At 39.9% G+C, this 18800-nt stretch overlaps 1 protein-coding gene across 1 annotated transcript; it reads right to left on the bottom strand.

Annotated features, from left to right (window-relative positions):
- Window positions 1-89: 89 nt before the first annotated feature.
- LOC139388749 (surfactant protein Ba) lies at window positions 90-18215 on the bottom strand. Its single transcript, XM_071135650.1, has 12 exons — window positions 17982-18215; window positions 17702-17757; window positions 13638-13712; window positions 12760-12885; window positions 12542-12661; window positions 12332-12412; window positions 8388-8571; window positions 8083-8225; window positions 7911-7991; window positions 4409-4519; window positions 4116-4186; window positions 90-569 (listed from the first exon to the last, which is right to left on the bottom strand). The coding sequence occupies exons 1-11, from the start codon at window positions 18034-18036 to the stop codon at window positions 4151-4153; spliced, it is 1068 nt and encodes a 355-aa protein (XP_070991751.1). The 5' UTR covers window positions 18037-18215; the 3' UTR covers window positions 90-569; window positions 4116-4150.
- Window positions 18216-18800: the final 585 nt, after the last annotated feature.

Below are 18800 nucleotides of genomic sequence, written 5' to 3'. Positions count from 1 at the left end.
CTAATGAGGACACAATGTAATGTACAATGTTTGGAATTTCACTACACAATTGCTGCTGTTTGTAGAAATGATTTCCATGAAAGGGTCAGTCAATGGGGAAAGTTATTTTATTTATGACGTGATTTGATTTTGATAATGTCAGTAACCATAAAAGAATGAGCATGAAGAACACAATTAATATTCATATGAGGATTGAAGTCACATGTAAAGCTAAAATCACAAGCACGGTCATCTGAACATTTTCCTAGTACATTTAGCTTTGTAGACCACCTTTACTGCTAATATAATGTCTCAATAGTTTCAATGTCTTTATCATGTTCTCTTAATCCCTAGCTCGCAGGAATGCATTCATTTAATACTGACTGTGCTGCCCGCAAGAAAGTATAGAAGAGTTTTATAAAATTATATCCATTGGCAAAATATTCAGTGCAATGTTCATGTGTTAAAGAAGTGTTATCATCTAGAAAAAAATATTGACACATAGAATATTTGTCATTTGATGTTGAAAGCTTTGGGATCTTCCATTGTTGCAAAGGCCTCAGGCTCTCTCAAAGTCTTGGATTATCAATCTGAAAAGAGAGTGGGCGGAACATTTATTTACAAACCGAGTCGTTTGTGTGTGACAACCAGTTCATCTGAAACCTAAATAGCATGCCTATCATAAGATTTATTCATATGTGTTACTAGGGTCGGTTTAATAAATCAGGCCCCGTGTCTTTGTTTTATATAACCCCCCCCCCCCTTCCTGACACATCCTAATGTTTTGTAAACCCAATCCGTGCACAAAAATGCAATTAGTTGTGATAAATGTACCCTTGAAGAAAAAGTCCCATTGTAATAAAGCATTGGCTACAATTGAGTAGATTTCCACTTTTTTTTTTTGCTGCTTCTGGAAAATGTGCCTTTTCATGCAATTCTACATAACATTACCAGAATCTCTTAATGCCAAGCAAATGACTGAGAGTGGCTACTCTGACAGTGTCAAATTTATCAATAAAAACAATCTGGCCTTGTGGCCAATGAAGCATACAATATTAGGAGGAAATACACTGAGTATACAAAACATTACCAACATCTGCTCTTTCCATGACAGAATGACCAGGTTAAATTTACAGTATATTATAGGCTACAGTTGGCTACTAAATAGTAGACTCACCCAATGATGAAGAAGCCTAGGCTAGTACTTACCGGTGATGGCCGATGCACTGTTCGTGGCAATAGCATATCTCAAGATAAACTACTCAGAAAAAGAGTGACACTGTTCGCTCAACAAACAAACAAAAATCTACAAACAGATTATTCTTCTCTTTTCAGCAGTAGGCATTTGCTTTCCAAACTGTTTTTCCTGTGATTGTATTTTTAAATTTGCAAAAAGCAAATTAACAGCCAACAACATAAATATAATCCATAGATGGCTGTTCCATTCAAATCAGGACTGGCAGCCATTTCTAGTGTAGCCATGAGTTTAACAGTCAAATTTCTAGGGTAAGAGGCTTCAAAACCCTTCTGTGGAAATGTGTCTATGGCCACAATGTTCTATATTTGGCTAGCATGCTGCCCAAATTGTAAGGCATACCTGTAACTGCCAAAATAAAAAAAACACGAGGGATACAAAGTATATGGCATGGTGTGTGGGGTGCATTATCCTGGCATGGTTTAGATCCACTAGTAGGATCTATGCAAAGGTGCATTGAAACTGTTCTGGCAGCTCGTGGTGGCCCAACACCCTATTAAAACACTTTGTTGGTGTTTCCTTTATTTTGGTAGTTACCTGTATGTGCTTGCGGTAGGTAACATTTAATCCACAGTTATTCTCTGTGGCTACATTATGCTCTCTGGTGTATTTTGAACATTGAGAGCGGGCTCCTGTAAGCCCCTGCATTAAACCGGCCCTGTGTGTTAAAATGTGGAATTAAAATGGATTTAATTGTAATAATGAGAACTTGTTCTCAACTAGCCTACCTGGTTAAAGAAAGGTGAAATAAAATAAAAAATATATATTTTGTCAGCGATTTACACAAAATATATAACAAAAATATAAACAAGCTGAAATTAAAGATCCCAGAAACTTTCCATATGTGTTAAAAGCATTTATTTTGCACACATTTGTTTCTATCCCTGTTAGTGAACCTTTCTTCTTTGCCAAGATAATCCTTCCACCTGACAGGTGTGGCATATCAATAATCTGATTAAACAGCATGGTCATTACACAGGTGCACCTTGTGCAGGGGACAATAAAAGGCCACTCTAAAATGTGCACAAACGCAGACCACGTGTATGCGTTGTGGGCGAGCGGTTTGCTGATGTCACTGTTGTGAACAGAATGCCCCATGGTGGCGGTGTGGTTATGGTATGGGCAGGCATAAACTATGGACAACAAACATAATTGCATTTTATCGATTGCGATTTAATGCACAGAGATACTGTGATGAGATCCTGAGGCCCATTGTCGTGCCATTCATCCACCTCCATCACCTCATGTTTCAGCATGATAATGCACAGCCCCATTTTGCAAGAATCTGTACACATATCCTGGAAGCTGAAAATATCCTAGTTCCTCCACCTTACCCATTGAGCATGTTTTGGATGCTCTGGATCGACGTCTACTACAGCGTGTTCCAGTTCTGGCCAATATCCAGCTTCTTCGCACAGCCATTGAAGAGTAGTGGAACAACATTCCACAGGCCACAATCAACAGCCTGATCAACTCTATGTGAAGATGTGTCATGCTGTATGAGGTAAATGGTGGTCACACCAGATGGTTGCTGCTACTGGTTGTTGGTTACTGATCGTCTGATCCACGCCCATAACTTTTAAGGTATCGGTGACCAACAGATGCATATCTGTATTCCCAGTCATGTGAAATTCATAGATTAGGGCCTAATAAATTAATTTAAAATGACTGATTTTCTTATATGAACTGTAACTCAGTAAAATCTTAGAAATGGTTGCATGTTGCGTTGATATTTTTGTTCAGTGTATGTTGAATTTCATTTTTGATTAGAAATATATTATTTGACCTTGTTTCAATGTGAATAGTAAAATGGAATGTTTGAATGCCAAGAGTGTGCAAAGCTGTCTTCAACTCAAAGGGTGGCTATTTTGAAGAATATAAAATATATTTTGATTTGTTTAACACTTTTTGGATTACTACATGATTCCATATGTGTTATTTCAAAGTACAAAGTTGAAAATAGTAAAATTAAAGAAAAACCCTTGAATGAGTAAATGTGTCCAAACTTTTGACTGGTACTGTATGTATACACTATCCAAGCAGAAGATACATCTCCTTCAAATGTTGATATGTGGTTGTGTTCATAATTCAATGTTCACAATTCAAAATCCAGTTTGTCTACAAAATAATGATTGATATGTTGGATTTACGTCTCTCAGTTAATGAATAGCACTAAATCGAATCCAACTTAAATGCACTTCAAATATAGTTTTATTTGATTTAGTCCTATTCTTCAACTTAGAATTTTGGTTGAGATGGAGACATAAATCCAACATATTACTAACTTGTAGATCAACCCACCGTTCTTCATGAAAAATAAAATATCCAAAGGTAAAAGTATATTATTAATATCACTAAGCTACTTCTAAACTTCCAAAGATCCATTCAACCATGACTGAATGATAATACTGTATGAAAAGATGATCTCTTCCTAAATATTTAGTCAAATTATACATTTTGTGTTTGGTTTCTTAGAAACAAGGGGTGGCTTAACTAACTCTTTCCCTCAATTTACCCCTCTCCCTTACTGGTTGAGGACCCTTTTCAAATCCAATGTATTTCCATGTTGATTCTACGTCACAATACGTTGACAAATGACGTTGATTAAATGATTAAACCAGTGTGTGTGTCCAGTGGCCAATTTGTACTCCTGAACTAATGTAGGCTTGCCAAAACAAAGGGGATGAATATTTATGCAACAACTGTATTTTAGTTATTTAATTTGCATACATTTGTATGGAGTATTTTGTGTAGATCAATGGCAAAATGTCATAGTTAACTCCATTTCAATCACACTTTGTAAAGCAACAAATGTGAAAAAAAATCCAAGACGGGTGAATACTTTTAATAGGCGCTGTATGTACATCAAGAGTCAACTTACCGTCCACTTTGAGAGTAGGTACTGGGCAGAGGTTCTTACTTCCACGCAAACTTCTGGCAGATTGACACCATCTATATAAGACAAATTGCATGCAAAGATTTAAACACCTTTGTTCTGTTATGAAATGTCTACTATACTTTTTTGTGTTTTCTTGATGTATTTCCTATTGTGTAATTTCTTGTGTGATTGTGTGATGCTCCCTTAGTCTTAAGAGACATTAGTCTCAATGGGACTCCCTGATAAAATAAAGGTAAAATAAAATACAACTTTGTTGGTGCGTTCAGGGGCCTTACCCCGCATTCCAGGGCAGTCTTGAGGTCTCTGCAACTGTAACTGGTGCCCAGAGTGCATGGGTCCCCTCCCTGTTCACCTGCCTCTATCACTCCCCCACACAGGCCCACTCTCTGAGAAACAAACAAACTTAAAGTACATCCCCACCCCATAGAAATTTGGATTTAACCTCTACGGGATCGGTGTCCCCCCACGGGACGGTTGAGCTAATGTAGGCTAATGCAAGTCACAAAATCATTTCCCAGGATATAGACATGTCTGATATGGGCAGAAAGCTTAAATTCCTGTTAATCTTACTGCACTGTTCAATTCACAGTAGCTATTACAGTGAAATAATACTATGCTATTGTTTGAGGTCGAGTGCACAATTCTGAACTTGAAAATGTATTAATAAACCAATTAGTCACATTTGAACAGTCTTGATACAACATTTTGAACAGATATGCAAAGCTTCAATTCCTTTTTGATACTGTCGCAAAGCTAACTAAAAAGCAGCATTCCCCAGGAGAGGATGGCTTTCACTTCAGCAGTGATAAATTAATGAACTTCTTTGAGGAAAAGATCATGATTATTAGAAAGCAAATTACGGACTCGTCTTTAAATCTGCGTATTCCTTCAAAGCTCAGTTGTCCTGAGTCTGCACAACTCTGCCAGGACCTAGGATCAAGAGAGATGCTCAAGTGTTTTAGTATTATATCTCTTGACACAATAATGAAAATAATCATGGTTTCTAAACCTTCAAGCTGCATACTGGACCCTATTCCAACTAAACTACTGAAAGAGCTGCTTCCTGTGCTTGGCCCTCCTATGTTGAACATAATAAACGGCTCTCTATCCACCGGATGTGTACCAAACTCACTAAAAGTGGCAGTAATAAAGCCTCTCTTGAAAAAGCCAAACCTTGACCCAGAAAATATAAACAACTATTGGCCTATATCGAATCTTCCATTCCTCTCAAAAAATTTAGAAAAGGCTATTGCGCAGCAACTCACTGCCTTCCGGAAGACAAACAATGTATACGAAATGCTTCAGTCTGGTTTTAGACCCCATCATAGCATTGAGACTGCACTTGTGAAGGTGGTAAATGACCTTTTAATGGCATCAGACCGAGGCTCTGCATCTGTCCTCGTGGTCCTAGAGCTTAGTGCTACTTTTGATACCATCGATCACCACATTCTTATGGAGAGATTGGAAACCCAAATTGGTCTACATGGACAAGTTCTGGCCTGGTTTAGATCTTATCTGTCAGAAAGATATCAGTTTGTCTCTGTGAATGGTTTGTCCTCTGACAAATCAACTGTAAATCTCGGTGTTCCTCAAGGTTCCGTTTTAGGACCACTATTGTTTTCACTATATATTTTACCTCTTGGGGATGTAATTCGAAAACATAATGTTAACTTTCACTGCTATGCGGATGACACACAGCTGTACATTTCAATGAAACATGGTGAAGCCCCAAAATTGCCCTCGCTAGAAGCATGTGTTTCAGACATAAGGAAGTGGATGGCTGCAAACGTTCTACTTTTAAACACGGACAAAACAGAGATGCTTTTCTAGGTCCCAAGAAACAAAGAGATCTTCTGTTGAATCTGACAATTAATCTTAATGGTTGTACAGTCGTCTCAAATAAAACTGTGAAGGACCTCGGCGTTACTCTGGACCCTGATCTCTCTTTTGAAGAACATATCAACTGTTTCAAGGACAGCTTTTTTCCATCTACGTAACATTGCAAAAATCAGAAACTTTCTGTCCAAAAATGATGCAGAAAAATGAATCCATGCTTTTGTCACTTCTAGGTTAGACTACTGCAATGCTCTACTTTCCGGCTACCCGGATAAAGCACTAAATAAACTTCAGTTAGTGCTAAATACGGCTGCTAGAATCCTGACTAGAACCAAAAAATGTGATCATATTACTCCAGTGCTAGCCTCCCTACACTGGCTTCCTGTCAAGGCAAGGGCTGATTTCAAGGTTTTACTGCTAACCTACAAAGCATTACATGGGCTTGCTCCTACCTATCTCTCTGATTTGGTCGTGCCGTACATTCCTAGACGTACGCTACAGTCACAAGACGCAGGCCTCCTAATTGTCCCTAGAATTTTTAAGCAAACAGCTGGAGGCAGGGCTTTCTCCTATAGAGCTCCATTTTTATGGAATGGTCTGCCTACCCATGTGAGAGACGTAAACTCGGTCTCAACCTTTAAGTCTTTACTGAAGACTCATCTCTTCAGTGGGTCATATGATTGAGTGTAGTCTGGCCCAGGAGTGTGAAGGTGAACGGAAAGGCTCTGGAGCAACGAACCGCCCTTGCTGTCTCTGCCTGGCCGGTTCCCCTCTTTCCACTGGGATTCTCTGCCTCTAACCCTATTACAGGGGCAGTGTCACTGGCTTACTAGGGCTCTTTCATACCGTCCCTAGGAGGGGTGCGTCACTTGAGTGGGTTGAGTCACTGATGTGATCTTCCTGTCTGGGTTGGCGCCCCCCCTTGGGTTGTGCCGTGGCGGAGATCTTTGTGGGCTATACTCGTCTCAGGATGGTAAGTTGGTGGTTGAAGATATCCCTCTAGTGGTGTGGGGGCTGTGCTTTGGCAAAGTGGGTGGGGTTATATCCTTCCTGTTTGGCCCTGTCCGGGGGTGTCCTCGGATGGGGCCACAGTGTCTCCTGACCCCTCCTGTCTCAGCCTCTAGTATTTATGCTGCAGTAGTTTATGTTTCGGGGGGCTAGTGTCAGTTTGTTATATCTGGAGTACTTCTCCTGTCCTATCCGGTGTCCTGTGTGAATTTATGTATGCTCTCTCTAATTCTCTCTTTCTTTCTCTCTCTCGGAGGACCTGAGCCCTAGGACCATGTCTCAGGACTACCTGACATGATGACTCCTTGCTGTCCACCTGGCCGTGCTGCTGCTCCAGTGTCAACTGTTCTGCCTGTGATTATTATTATTTGACCATGCTGGTCATTTATGAATATTTGAACATCTTGGCCACGTTCTGTTATAATCTCCACCCGGCACAGCCAGAAGAGGACTGGCCACCCCACATAGCCTGGTTCCTCTTTGATTTGATTTGATTTGATGGTTTGATTTTGATTTGGTGATTTGATTTGATTTGATTTGATCATTCTATAACTTTGCACATACACTGCTGGCAACTAGTGGGCAAAATATTAATAGCGCCTGGGCTGGAATAACACATTATTGCCTTTCTCTTCATTTCAAAGATGATGGTATAAAAAAATACAAAAAAACGCATGTTTTGTTCTTTGTATGATCCTTTACCAGATCTAATGTGTTATATTCTCTTACATTAATTTCACATTTCCACACACTTCAAAGTGTTTCCTTTCAAAATGGTATCAAAAATATGCATATCCTTGCTTCAGGTCTTGAGCTACAGACAGTTAGATTTGGGTATGTCTTTTTAGGCGATAATTGAAAAAAGGGTCAGATCCTTAGTGACTCTCATGTTACGTTACAGTGTGTAGTCGAGTGAATCTAAACATGACATACCTCACACACATCAAGGGCTGACTCTGGTTTACCCAGAACCCCCTTCAGCTGGTGCCCATGACGCTGGGTAAAGCCATTACACTGAAAAGAGAGAAATAAGACATGAGCCCAGAGGCTCCTATAAGGCTTCTATGTGAGATGAGGGAGATGTAGATCAGGGGGCAGGGCTGACCTTGGGAAGGGCCTTGGGGTGGAGCTGGCAGACAGAGGCCAGGAAGGAGGAGGTCTGGGGCTCTGAAGCATTGGAGCCCAGCTGTAGATGAGTCAGAACCGCCAGGGTCAGACAGGAGTCACAGTCAGACAGAGGAGCACTCTCTGAGAGGGAGAGAAAGAGGGAGAGGAGAGAGGGAAAGAAGAGAGAGACATTTCAAAACAGAGGATAATATAGAAGAGGAAATGATAGAGAGAAAAGTGATTATATGGTGGTGATGCAAAGCAGGGCAGGAGGGATGAACGATGAAGTGGTCATGAACTCACCCAGGACAGGCGTATCCATGCCATGACAGGCTTCGACGAGGGTGCATATGACCTCAGGGGTGGCGTAGGTCAGGAGCATGTCCATCAGCATCTTACCATACTTCTCTATCAGGTTCTCACACTGCTTCCTGTAGGACATGGGTAGAATACCACACACCTTCCCCAGCAGATCAATTACAGCCATCTGGGAGGGGAAACAGATACAGGGCATTGGGAAAAATATTGTTTGTGTGTACGCACATGTAGGGTGGCAGGTAGCCTAGCAGTTAAGTGTGTTAGGTCAGTAACCAAAAGGTTGCTTGGTTCAAATCCCCAAGCTGTCTAGATGAAAAATCTGTCAATGTGACCTTGAGCAAGGCACTTAACCCTAGTTGCTTTGGATACAAATGTGTGTGTTAGTGCACAGCAAACTCTGATTGGTAAGCTTAACACTGTGGGTGTACAATTGAATGCTTTTTAAGTGTTTACATGAGAACCACCAGAACATATTTTTATGAAGACTTATCAAAGTGTTGCCCTTTTAACAGTGTTACAGTGTATATTTCCCAACACCAGCGATGTAGGTATTGAACACTATATTGGGTGAAGACAACACTCTTTTAGTGTGTTCCAACTGATAGTTTCTAACACCAGTGGCATTAAAATGTTACACTAACTCAGTGTGTAAGGTACACTCCTATGGTGTTCACTGATACAGTGTATTTTGGAATTTTGAATTTTACTCTAACAGTTAACTAGTTTATAAACTGGCTACATCACATTATGCTGGCTTGCAAAATGATGTGTAAATCCTATTGAATTCTAGCCAGATTGAGGATATCCAACAATTGTAACTTTTCACCTGCAACCTGCATTTAGAATGACTGCCAAGGTAGGGCTCGAAAAAAATGTAGACTACCTAAACTATCTAAACTGGAACGACCATCTCAGCAACGGGTGCAATAAATCTAACTACTAACAGATTGGATTAGTTTAGAAAAATGTCATGTTATTTACATTTGTGTAGCATAAAATCAATGTCCATGCAAAAAAAATCAAAGAATCTACCTGCAATTTTTACAACTATTAGTAAAAAAACATCAAAAAGGCAGTTGTTTCAAAACTCCAAACACATTTTCAAATGACTAATTACAAAACACAAAATCATACAGTCACCTTTTCATCAAACCTAATCATCTAGAAATACATTTCACATTGCAATACATGTTCATATAAAAGTCATTGCCTTTCACAATGCAATGCTCACATTACTTTTGATATGATTCTCTCCTCTTTTGTTAAAATGAATTTACTATAACTTAATCTGACTGCTCTGAATTGACGATCACTTAAACATTTGGTAAACCTATAGATTTGACATGTCAACTGTTTTGTCTACTACAAATTTTGAGAACTACATCATTCAAATATGTCTGTAAAGTAGAAACATAAAAAGTATGATTTACTGTATACTCAAATGTACTACTATGATGATGATTATGATGATTTTACTTCACAGTACATTAAAAAAAATCTGACATTGGCAAGATCAGATATATACTGTACGTAATAAATCAAAGTTTATTGGTCGCATCCACAGATTAGCAGATGTTACAGCAGGTGCAGTGAAATGCTTGTATTTGTAACTCCAACAGTGCAGTGATAGAATATCAATACAATACCAATATGCAAATCATCCAGAAAGTCCAAAACAAGAAATAAATGCATCCCCCAGTACTGTAATACATGCCATTTACATAGCAGACACTTTAATCCAAAGTGACAACAGTCTACACATTTTGGTATGTGACCCTAGTGGGAATCAAACCCACAACTCTGGTGTTGCTAGTGCTGTGTTCTAATGAACTAAGCCACGTACAGGACCGGACCAATACAATACAGAAGTACAATACAATACTGTAAAATACAATACATGATTACAATACAGGTGGAAGATGTATGATTGCCATCCCGTAAGCGTACCACCCTCCTTCAGGCCATGGATGAGGCATGCAATGATTTCAAACCAGACCTAAATCAGACTTTGATTTGCAATGCTAAAAGGTGCATGAACAATAAGGATATTTATTTTGATTTCGATGAGAACCTATGTCCAAATGCTCAAGACAGGCTTGATGCAATTTAGTGCCTGCTAAACGATGTTTCCTTCATTTGATCACACCTTTGATCCCACATGGGATAGTGTACCTAATATGAAAACAGTGTAATGTACTGTAATTTACAAGTGTTACCAGTGTGGAGTTCTAAGAGTTCTGAAAATTCACCACATTTTCACCATAATACAGTAAAAAACGGTTAAATTTTTCTGATCACTTTGGTACAATTTTCACAATACTAAACACAAAAATCATCAAAATGACTAAAGTTTTTAAAACTCTAAGCACATTTGTAATTGACTGAGAACTACAAATAAAGTCACTTGTTCATCACTCTTTCAATTTTGATGCATAATCAACCGAAGTATCTGCTTTTCAAAATGCAACATTCACTTGACTTTTGATTTGATTGTATTATTTGTTGTTAACAATACAAATAATTAGACAATAACTTAATCAAACTGTTCAAAACGGGTAACTACTGAACCAAAATGATGTATTGCTTGTAGTTAGCATATACAGTATAGTTTGACAACTGCTGAACACTGTAAATGTATATATGTTTGCCTCATAAATGTCTCAATCTGACATCAATTTATGATGGAAGGTAAACCAAATCATATATGTATGTGCCAGTGTGCTTCAATAGGAAGTGGAAAGAGTCACTCTATGTGCTACCATTATATAGTCCACTCATTATCTGAATTTCATTGATACACTGTAAGCTGATGAATTTCAAGCAGATAGACAGGCGATACTGTATCATTTGACAAATCCCGTAGATAAGGTGATCTTGTAAAATGTAGCATGGGGCATAAATAACATACAACACCGCGCTACGTTTCTACAGTAGTGTCACGTTCTGACCTTTATTTCCTTTGTTTTGTCATTATTTAGTATGGTCAGGGCGTGAGTTGGGGTGGGCAGTCTATGTTTGTTTTTCTATGATTTGGGTATTTCTATGTTTCGGCCTAGTATGGTTCTCAATCAGAGGCAGGTGTCATTAGTTGTCTCTGATTGAGAATCATACTTAGGTAGCCTGGGTTTCACTGTGTGTTTGTGGGTGATTGTTCCTGTCTCTGTGTTTGCACCAGATAGGACTGTTTTTGTTAGTTTGTTCATGTGAAGTGATTTATTAAACATGAATCAAAATAACCACGCTGCGCTTTGGTCCGCCTCTCCTTCAAGTCAAGAAAACCGTTACAAGTAGCCAACTCCTTTACAATACCCCCATTTCTGATGATTTGTCCTACCTATTTACAATATAAGAATAATAACATGTAAATCTGACAGACATATTTCTCAACATGCTCACAATCTGCCATTGGATACAAATTATATATTTTTTTGCAAGTTATAGTCAAATACTGTATGGAAAATGATATTTACCGTCTACTATTCTTTCTATTCAGCATTTCAAAAATAACAGTTTTGTATTTTTTGGTATTGGACTAAATGGTAGTTAAAATGACTAAACGGTGAGCCTGATATATTGGTGACTAAATTGAATGTTCTCATGGTATTTCATTAATTTTGCATGAATGACTCAGGGGTGAACCCTAACCCTAACCCTAACCTCTGTGAATACACAATCAAAGGTTCTGAACATAACAAGTGTTATTAGTTTATAGTTTTCTTCTAAGAGTTTTGAAAATATACAACTTACATCTGAAAAATGTGCCAAAGTGATTGAAAAAAAGATAACACTAACACAGGCAACCCCTCGATTGAGTAACAGTATTTTTAAGATATGAACAACAGCTGGGGTGTGTGTGTTCCTGTGTGCATGCCGTGGCTGAATCTAGTTGATGATCCCTGCACTAATTATATTTCTATGGCATGCCTTACCTCAGTCCTTATTTTCGGCAGCATACTCTCCAGTGACTTGATAAGATAAATGCAGAAGGTACATTCTGGCGAGAACTGCACCTAGTAGACAAAACAGAAAGAAAACAGGGAGAAAGAGAACAAGATAAAGACAGACAAACAAAAAAAGTCAGCGGGACACAGAGTAGAGGTCAGAGAGAGAGTGCATTAGTCCTGTTCTTTCTGTCTCACCTTTGTCATTGTCATGGCTGACTTCAGACCCGCTTGAACGTGATCGGTCAGCAGGCTCTGCTGCTGGCTGTCTGACTGGGAGCCACACAGTCCCAACACGGTACACACCTCAGTGGGTTTCTGTGGGAGAGGAGAGAGGCTCAATTCAGGCTCATTCAGTCAGAATTATATAACAAATTACAAACCAGGATCTTTCTCAACCTCCCATCAGCACGTACGAAGAAGCTGGTCAAGAAGGTGATGACCAGGGGGAGGTTCTTATCCACTTGCTCCCGGCACAGTTTGGGGGACGCAGGGCCTGGCATGAGGTCACATAGTTTCTCCAATTCGCCCCTAATCTCGGTCTGGGGATGGAGGAGTGGGAGGCATCAGTTGAAATCATTTTGAGGCACATTAAGTAAATGATGTGTTTTACAATCATTAAGACATATTAGAATATGTATTAAAAGCTACAGTGAAGTACAGGGGTGAGATTACACAGACCGAAGTGCCTGACCAGCCTCAGAGGAAAGGGGAACTTAGAAGTCAGAAATACACTGTGAACTGCTTTTATAGTTACTTTTATATAGAAAAGAGGAAGTGGCTTTCTAACTCTCCAAAACAGCAACGTAGAACAGAAACACAAACTGTACCACTTGTGTTGAGTGAGGGTTTGTGGGAAAAAACAGGTGAAAACCATTTCAGGAACTGAAAGTGTCTGTTGTTTTTCATTGTTTGCGGAAAAGAAACCTGAATGCTCTATCTGCAGCCACAAATAGGAAGAAAAACTGACCCAGGTGAATGAGCATCATATGCACATACAAGTAGTACTGATGTGATGGTTATATACTTATTTTCCACCATAATTTGCAAACAAATTCCTCAAAAATCCTACAATGTGATTTTCTGGATTTTTCTTCTAATTTTGTCTGTCATAGTTGAAGTGTACCTATGATGAATTACAGGCCTCTCTCATCTTTTTAAGTGGGAGAACTTGCACAATTGGTGGCTGACTAAATACTTTTTTGCCCCACTGTATGTTTCTGGGTGTTATTATGAATGATTCAAATGTATGGTATGTATGGTTCAGGGGTGCATGTTCTGTCGATGCATTCACCTGTATGTCCGGGTTGGAGATAAGGTCTTTAAGGAGTTCAATTATTTGAGTACAGTCCTGGCAGCTGTCCCCTTTCTGAGCGGAAGAGAGGGAAAGAGAAGAATGCCAACTAAAAGCTGTGGCGGGATACTGAGGCAAAGACATCCATTTATTCTACTTAGTATATAAGTGGAAGTTGACATTATTCCTGAAGGTACTCCCTGAAAAGCAGTGCTGGATTTCTATGAAATAGTATTTTGTGTTGCAAAACATGTCTCCTCTCATTTATACCTGATTCTATAGTCTATAGACTGAACATTTGTTTTAAAGAAAACAGAAGTGAAATTGGCTCGGTTCTTATTAAGACACAAAATATTATGACCCCATCACTGAAAGATAACATTCTCAAGAACATGTATGTGTCTTCTGTTTCCCTATACAATGCCCACAAGCTTCATTAGAACAGGGTCAGTGGAGGTTCCTCATAGGAGGAAGGGGAGGACTATCCTCCTCAGTGAATTTCATAAAAATAATGACACATTTAAAAAGTTATCCTGACTCCCGGGTGGTGCAGCGCTAGCTGTGCCCCCAGAGACTCTGGGTTCGCGCCCAGGCTCTGTCGCAACCAGCTGCGACCGGGAGGTCTGTGGGGCAATGCACAATTGGCCTAGCGTTGTCCGGGTTTGGCCAGTAGGGATTTCCTTGTCTCATTGCGCACCAGCGACTCCTGTAGCGGGCCGGGCGCAGTGCACGCTAACCAAGGTCGCCAGGTGCACGGTGTTTCCTCCGACACATTGGTGCGGCTGGCTTCCGGGTTGGATGCTCACTGTGTTAAGAAACAGTGCGGTTGGGTTGTGTTTCAGAGGACGCACGGGAGTTGTAGCGATGAGACAAGATAGTAGCTACTAACAATTGGATACCATGAAATTGGGGAGAAAAAGTGATCATTTTTAGATAAAACTATTCTAAATATATTCACGTCAATAAATAATTGATTAAAACAGTGTTTTGTAATGAAGGTCTACAGTAGCCACAGCAGCCGTCTATAGGGTAGCACCATGGTGTAGCCGGAGGACAGCTGGCTTCTGGCTTCTGGCTTCCTCTGGGTACATTGACTTTAATAAAAAAACCTAGGAGGCTCTTGGTTCTCACCCCCTTCCACAGACGTACGTAATTATGACAACTTCCGGAGGACGTCCTGGAGTGGTGTAAAGCTCACCGCCATTGGACTCTGGAGCAGTGGAAACTCGTTCTCTTCAGTGATGAATCACAATTCACCATCTGGCAGTCCAACAGACAACTCTGGGTTTGGTGAATGCCAAGAGAACGCTACCTGCCCCAATGCATAGTGCCAACTGTAACGTTTAGTGGAGGAGAAATAATGGTCTGGGGCTGTTTTTCATGGTTCGGGCTAGGCCCCTCAGTTCCAGGGAAGGGAAATCTTTATTACTTTAAAAAAAAATGTTTTTTTGAATGTTACCCCTTTTTCTCCCTAATTTCAATTGTTAGTAGTTACTATCTTGTCTCATCGCTACAACTCCTGTACGGGCTCGAGAGAGACAAAGGTTGAAAGTCATGCATCCTCCGATACACAACCCAACCAAGCCGCACTTCTTCTTAACACAGCGTTCATCCAACCCGGAAGCCAGCCGCACCAATGTGTCAGAGGAAACACTGTGCACCTGGCAACCTTGGTTAGCGCACACTGCACCCAACCCGCCAGAGGAGTCACTGGTGCGCGATGAGACAAGGATATCCCTGCCGGCCAAACCCTCACGACACTAGGTCAATTGTGCGTCGCCCCACGGACCTCCCGGTCGCAGCCGGTTACTGACAGAGCCTGGGAGCGAACACAGAGTCTCTGGTGGTACAGCTGGCGCTGCAGTACAGCGCCCTTAACCACTGCGCCACCCGGGAGGCGCTACAGCATACAATGACATTCTAGATGATTCTGTGCTTCCAACTTTGTGGCAACAGTTTGGTGAAGGCCCTTTCCTGTTTCAGCATGACATTGTCCACATGCACAAAGCGGGGTCCATACAAAAATGGTTTGTAGAGATCGGTGTGGAAGAATTGCGCACCAGCGACTCCTGTAGCGGGCCGGGCGCAGTGCACGCTAACCAAGGCACAGATTCCAACCTCATTGCCGGACCTCACTAATGTTTTGTGGCTGAATGGAAGCAAGTCCCTGCAATGTTCCAACATCTCGTGGAAAGCCTTCGCGGAAGTGTGGAGGCTGTTATAGCAGTAAAGGGGGACCAACTTTATATTAATGCCCATGATTTTGGAATGAGATGCTCGACGAGCAGGTGTCCACATACTGTTGGTCATGTTGTGTATGTTGACTATGAGGTGACAATGATGGTCAGTCATGATATGAAGGTTTGACTTAGGAAGGTTGCGAGAAGGAATTATATATTCAAGGAGCAAAGTGATCATGCTGTTTTTATATGGTTGCTATGAAAGTCAACTGTGAATGCGTGTTATCTGGGGAGTATTCATTCCACCAATTCTGTTGAAAAACGTTTCTTAAACGGAAGCAAATGGAACGAAACAGGGATAAACATACCTGAATTATTCCAATAGAAACTCTCATTTGCAACTGTTGGACTAATGATTACACCCTAGATCAGCTAGATGCAAGCAAGAGTGTGCAAGGCGGTATTGAATGTGTTACTGTGTGTCATCTTGATTACTCAGTTCTCAACCTGTACAGCACCTACATTATAAACATTCATTCATAGGCTAGGTTGTAGCAACCTCATGATGGGAACAGGGACATTTTGAGTATCATGTAGTAGCATAAACCTATCACTGTTACATTGAACTGGGTGAATGGAATATGAATGACAGTCATCCAATATGCTCTAATAAAAATAAGGCCATACTCATAAAATATACAATTATCCTCCCTCATTTTAAACGGCACCTACCCCCACTGAACAGAGAAGACAAGACCAGGCACTAAATCAGACTGGGAGAAAAGTTTCCATCTACAGTTTTTATGCAAGTAAAGTCATACTGTATGAGAAAAAATCAAGGCAGCTGTGATTGAAATAGAACGTTTCGGTACAATTGTATAAATGCCAACAGATCATTTGTTAGTTATTTTTTTCTGTCGGTAAAATAAATGATTCGAGAAAAGGCGTTGGAAACGAGTTTATGTGCAAATATTGAAATAATAACCATCATATCGAAGTAAACTTGGAATCACGCGATGACATGTTGTGTGGTACTCCCACTAATAGGCCTACTCGGAAAACCATGCAGTTTTTAAACTACATATTAAATAGTTTATGATGAACTTCAGAGGGTGGTGAAAGTGCACGGCGATGAGTTTGATGCTCCTTTCCAATAACTATTTAGGGTCTTAATCTGGTGACATGATGATCGATGCTTGACTGCCGTTTGACAAATAGAAATATTCTGGCTGTTATCCATAATAATCTCATAATGTGACTAGCCTACCCGCACAGTCTACCCGCTCTGTATTTGCGTGTTTTTGGCTAGAGCGCACGTGCCAAGCACAGAGTAGGCACATTTGCTATTTTACGCAATCATTGAACATGCGATTGAAACCCACTGAACTCTAGATTTGTATTTGATACATGAAAACTTGAGCGAAAAAACATACTTCATTCAACTTGAAATACTGTCAAAGGTATTGTCAGACTGATTTGTAATAGACTGCCATACCCCCAATTAAAATATTAAAGAAAAAATGGCCGTTGATTACATCACCTTTGGTGAGAACACAAAAAATGTATTAATTCATCAAAATTGGATCATGGGCCAAAAAAGTTTGGGAACCCCTGGGAACTAATCTGATTGATAATGCTATTGATATTTATACTTTATTTGATTAATATACTGTAGTAATGATATTAATTATAGAGCTCATTACCTGGTAATTTTCTCTTAGTAAAACACAATAATATTTCTCTATTTTTTCTCTATATTTCTTTGCTTTTTGAATCCTGCCAGGTGGTTGTTAGTATGCAGCACAATGTTGCATACACTGGTATTCCTATGTTTTGTGGGTTAAAGGGGGGAATCATTGTTTTCAAAATAAAAATAGTTCTTACTTTCAGCTTGTCCCAGGCGTTTTGTGTTCCCTCCACACCGACAACCCTTGCCAAAGCTGTGGGAAAGATAAAAATATGAAGAAATGTATGGTTCTAAATGTCTCATGAACAAGATTATATATTGTAATTCCATGTTTAGGGTTAAAACATGAATGTATATGTCAATGTACAACCCTAACCCAATGTATATGTCAATAATGTACATTGAATTAAATATACTATAACATCATATTCATATATTATAGTATTAACCGAAACTGTGTGCAATTGTATAGCATACCTGTGGTCTGGTAAGAAATTAAGATAACGAGTGCAAGCTTGAAAGAGGCCATCATAAGTCAGTCTCTTTCAAAGACTACTTGGAAAATGAATAACCACTCAATGTAGGATTGGGGTATAGACAGGGGCCAGCTGCCGCAGAAAGCCCTCGCCAATCAGAGCTTGACAGAAAACCACAGGTTGAAGTGTGATAAGCTATTTGTATTCTCTTTGGTATTGCGGAACTGAGTTGTACAAAAGTAATGAGGGTCCCAATTCAATATAAGCTGTAACTTTAGTTTCAGTATCTTGGATGCTATAACAAAACCCATGTTTTATTTATTTTATTTCACCTTTATTTAACCAGGTAGGCTAGTTGAGAACAAGTTTTAATTTACAACTGCGACCTGGCCAAGATAAAGCAAAGCAGTGCATCACAAACAACAACACAGAGTTACACATGGAATAAACAAACATACAGTCAATAAGACAATAGAGAAAGTCTATATACAGCGTGGGCAAATGAGGTGAGATAAGGGGTGTGTGGCAATAAATAGGCCATAGTGGTGAAATTATTACAGTATGGCAAATTAAAAGTTTGGGGTGATTGATGTTCAGAAGATGAGTGCAAGTAGCGGTACTGGGGTGCAAAGGAGCAAAATAAATCAAATAAATAACAATATGGTGATGAGGTAGTTGGATGGGCTATGTACAGGTGTAGTGATCTGTGAGCTGCTCTGACAGCTGGTGCTTAAAGCCAGTGAGGGAGATATGAGTCTCCAGCTTCAGGGATTTTTGCAGTTCGTTCCAGTCATTGGCAGCAGAGAACTGGAAGGAAAGG

Source organism: Oncorhynchus clarkii, chromosome 29 (genome assembly GCF_045791955.1).
Source record: "Oncorhynchus clarkii lewisi isolate Uvic-CL-2024 chromosome 29, UVic_Ocla_1.0, whole genome shotgun sequence".
In the NCBI taxonomy this organism is placed as follows: Eukaryota; Metazoa; Chordata; class Actinopteri; order Salmoniformes; family Salmonidae; genus Oncorhynchus; species Oncorhynchus clarkii.
This window is presented reverse-complemented; position numbering and strand designations above follow the sequence as displayed.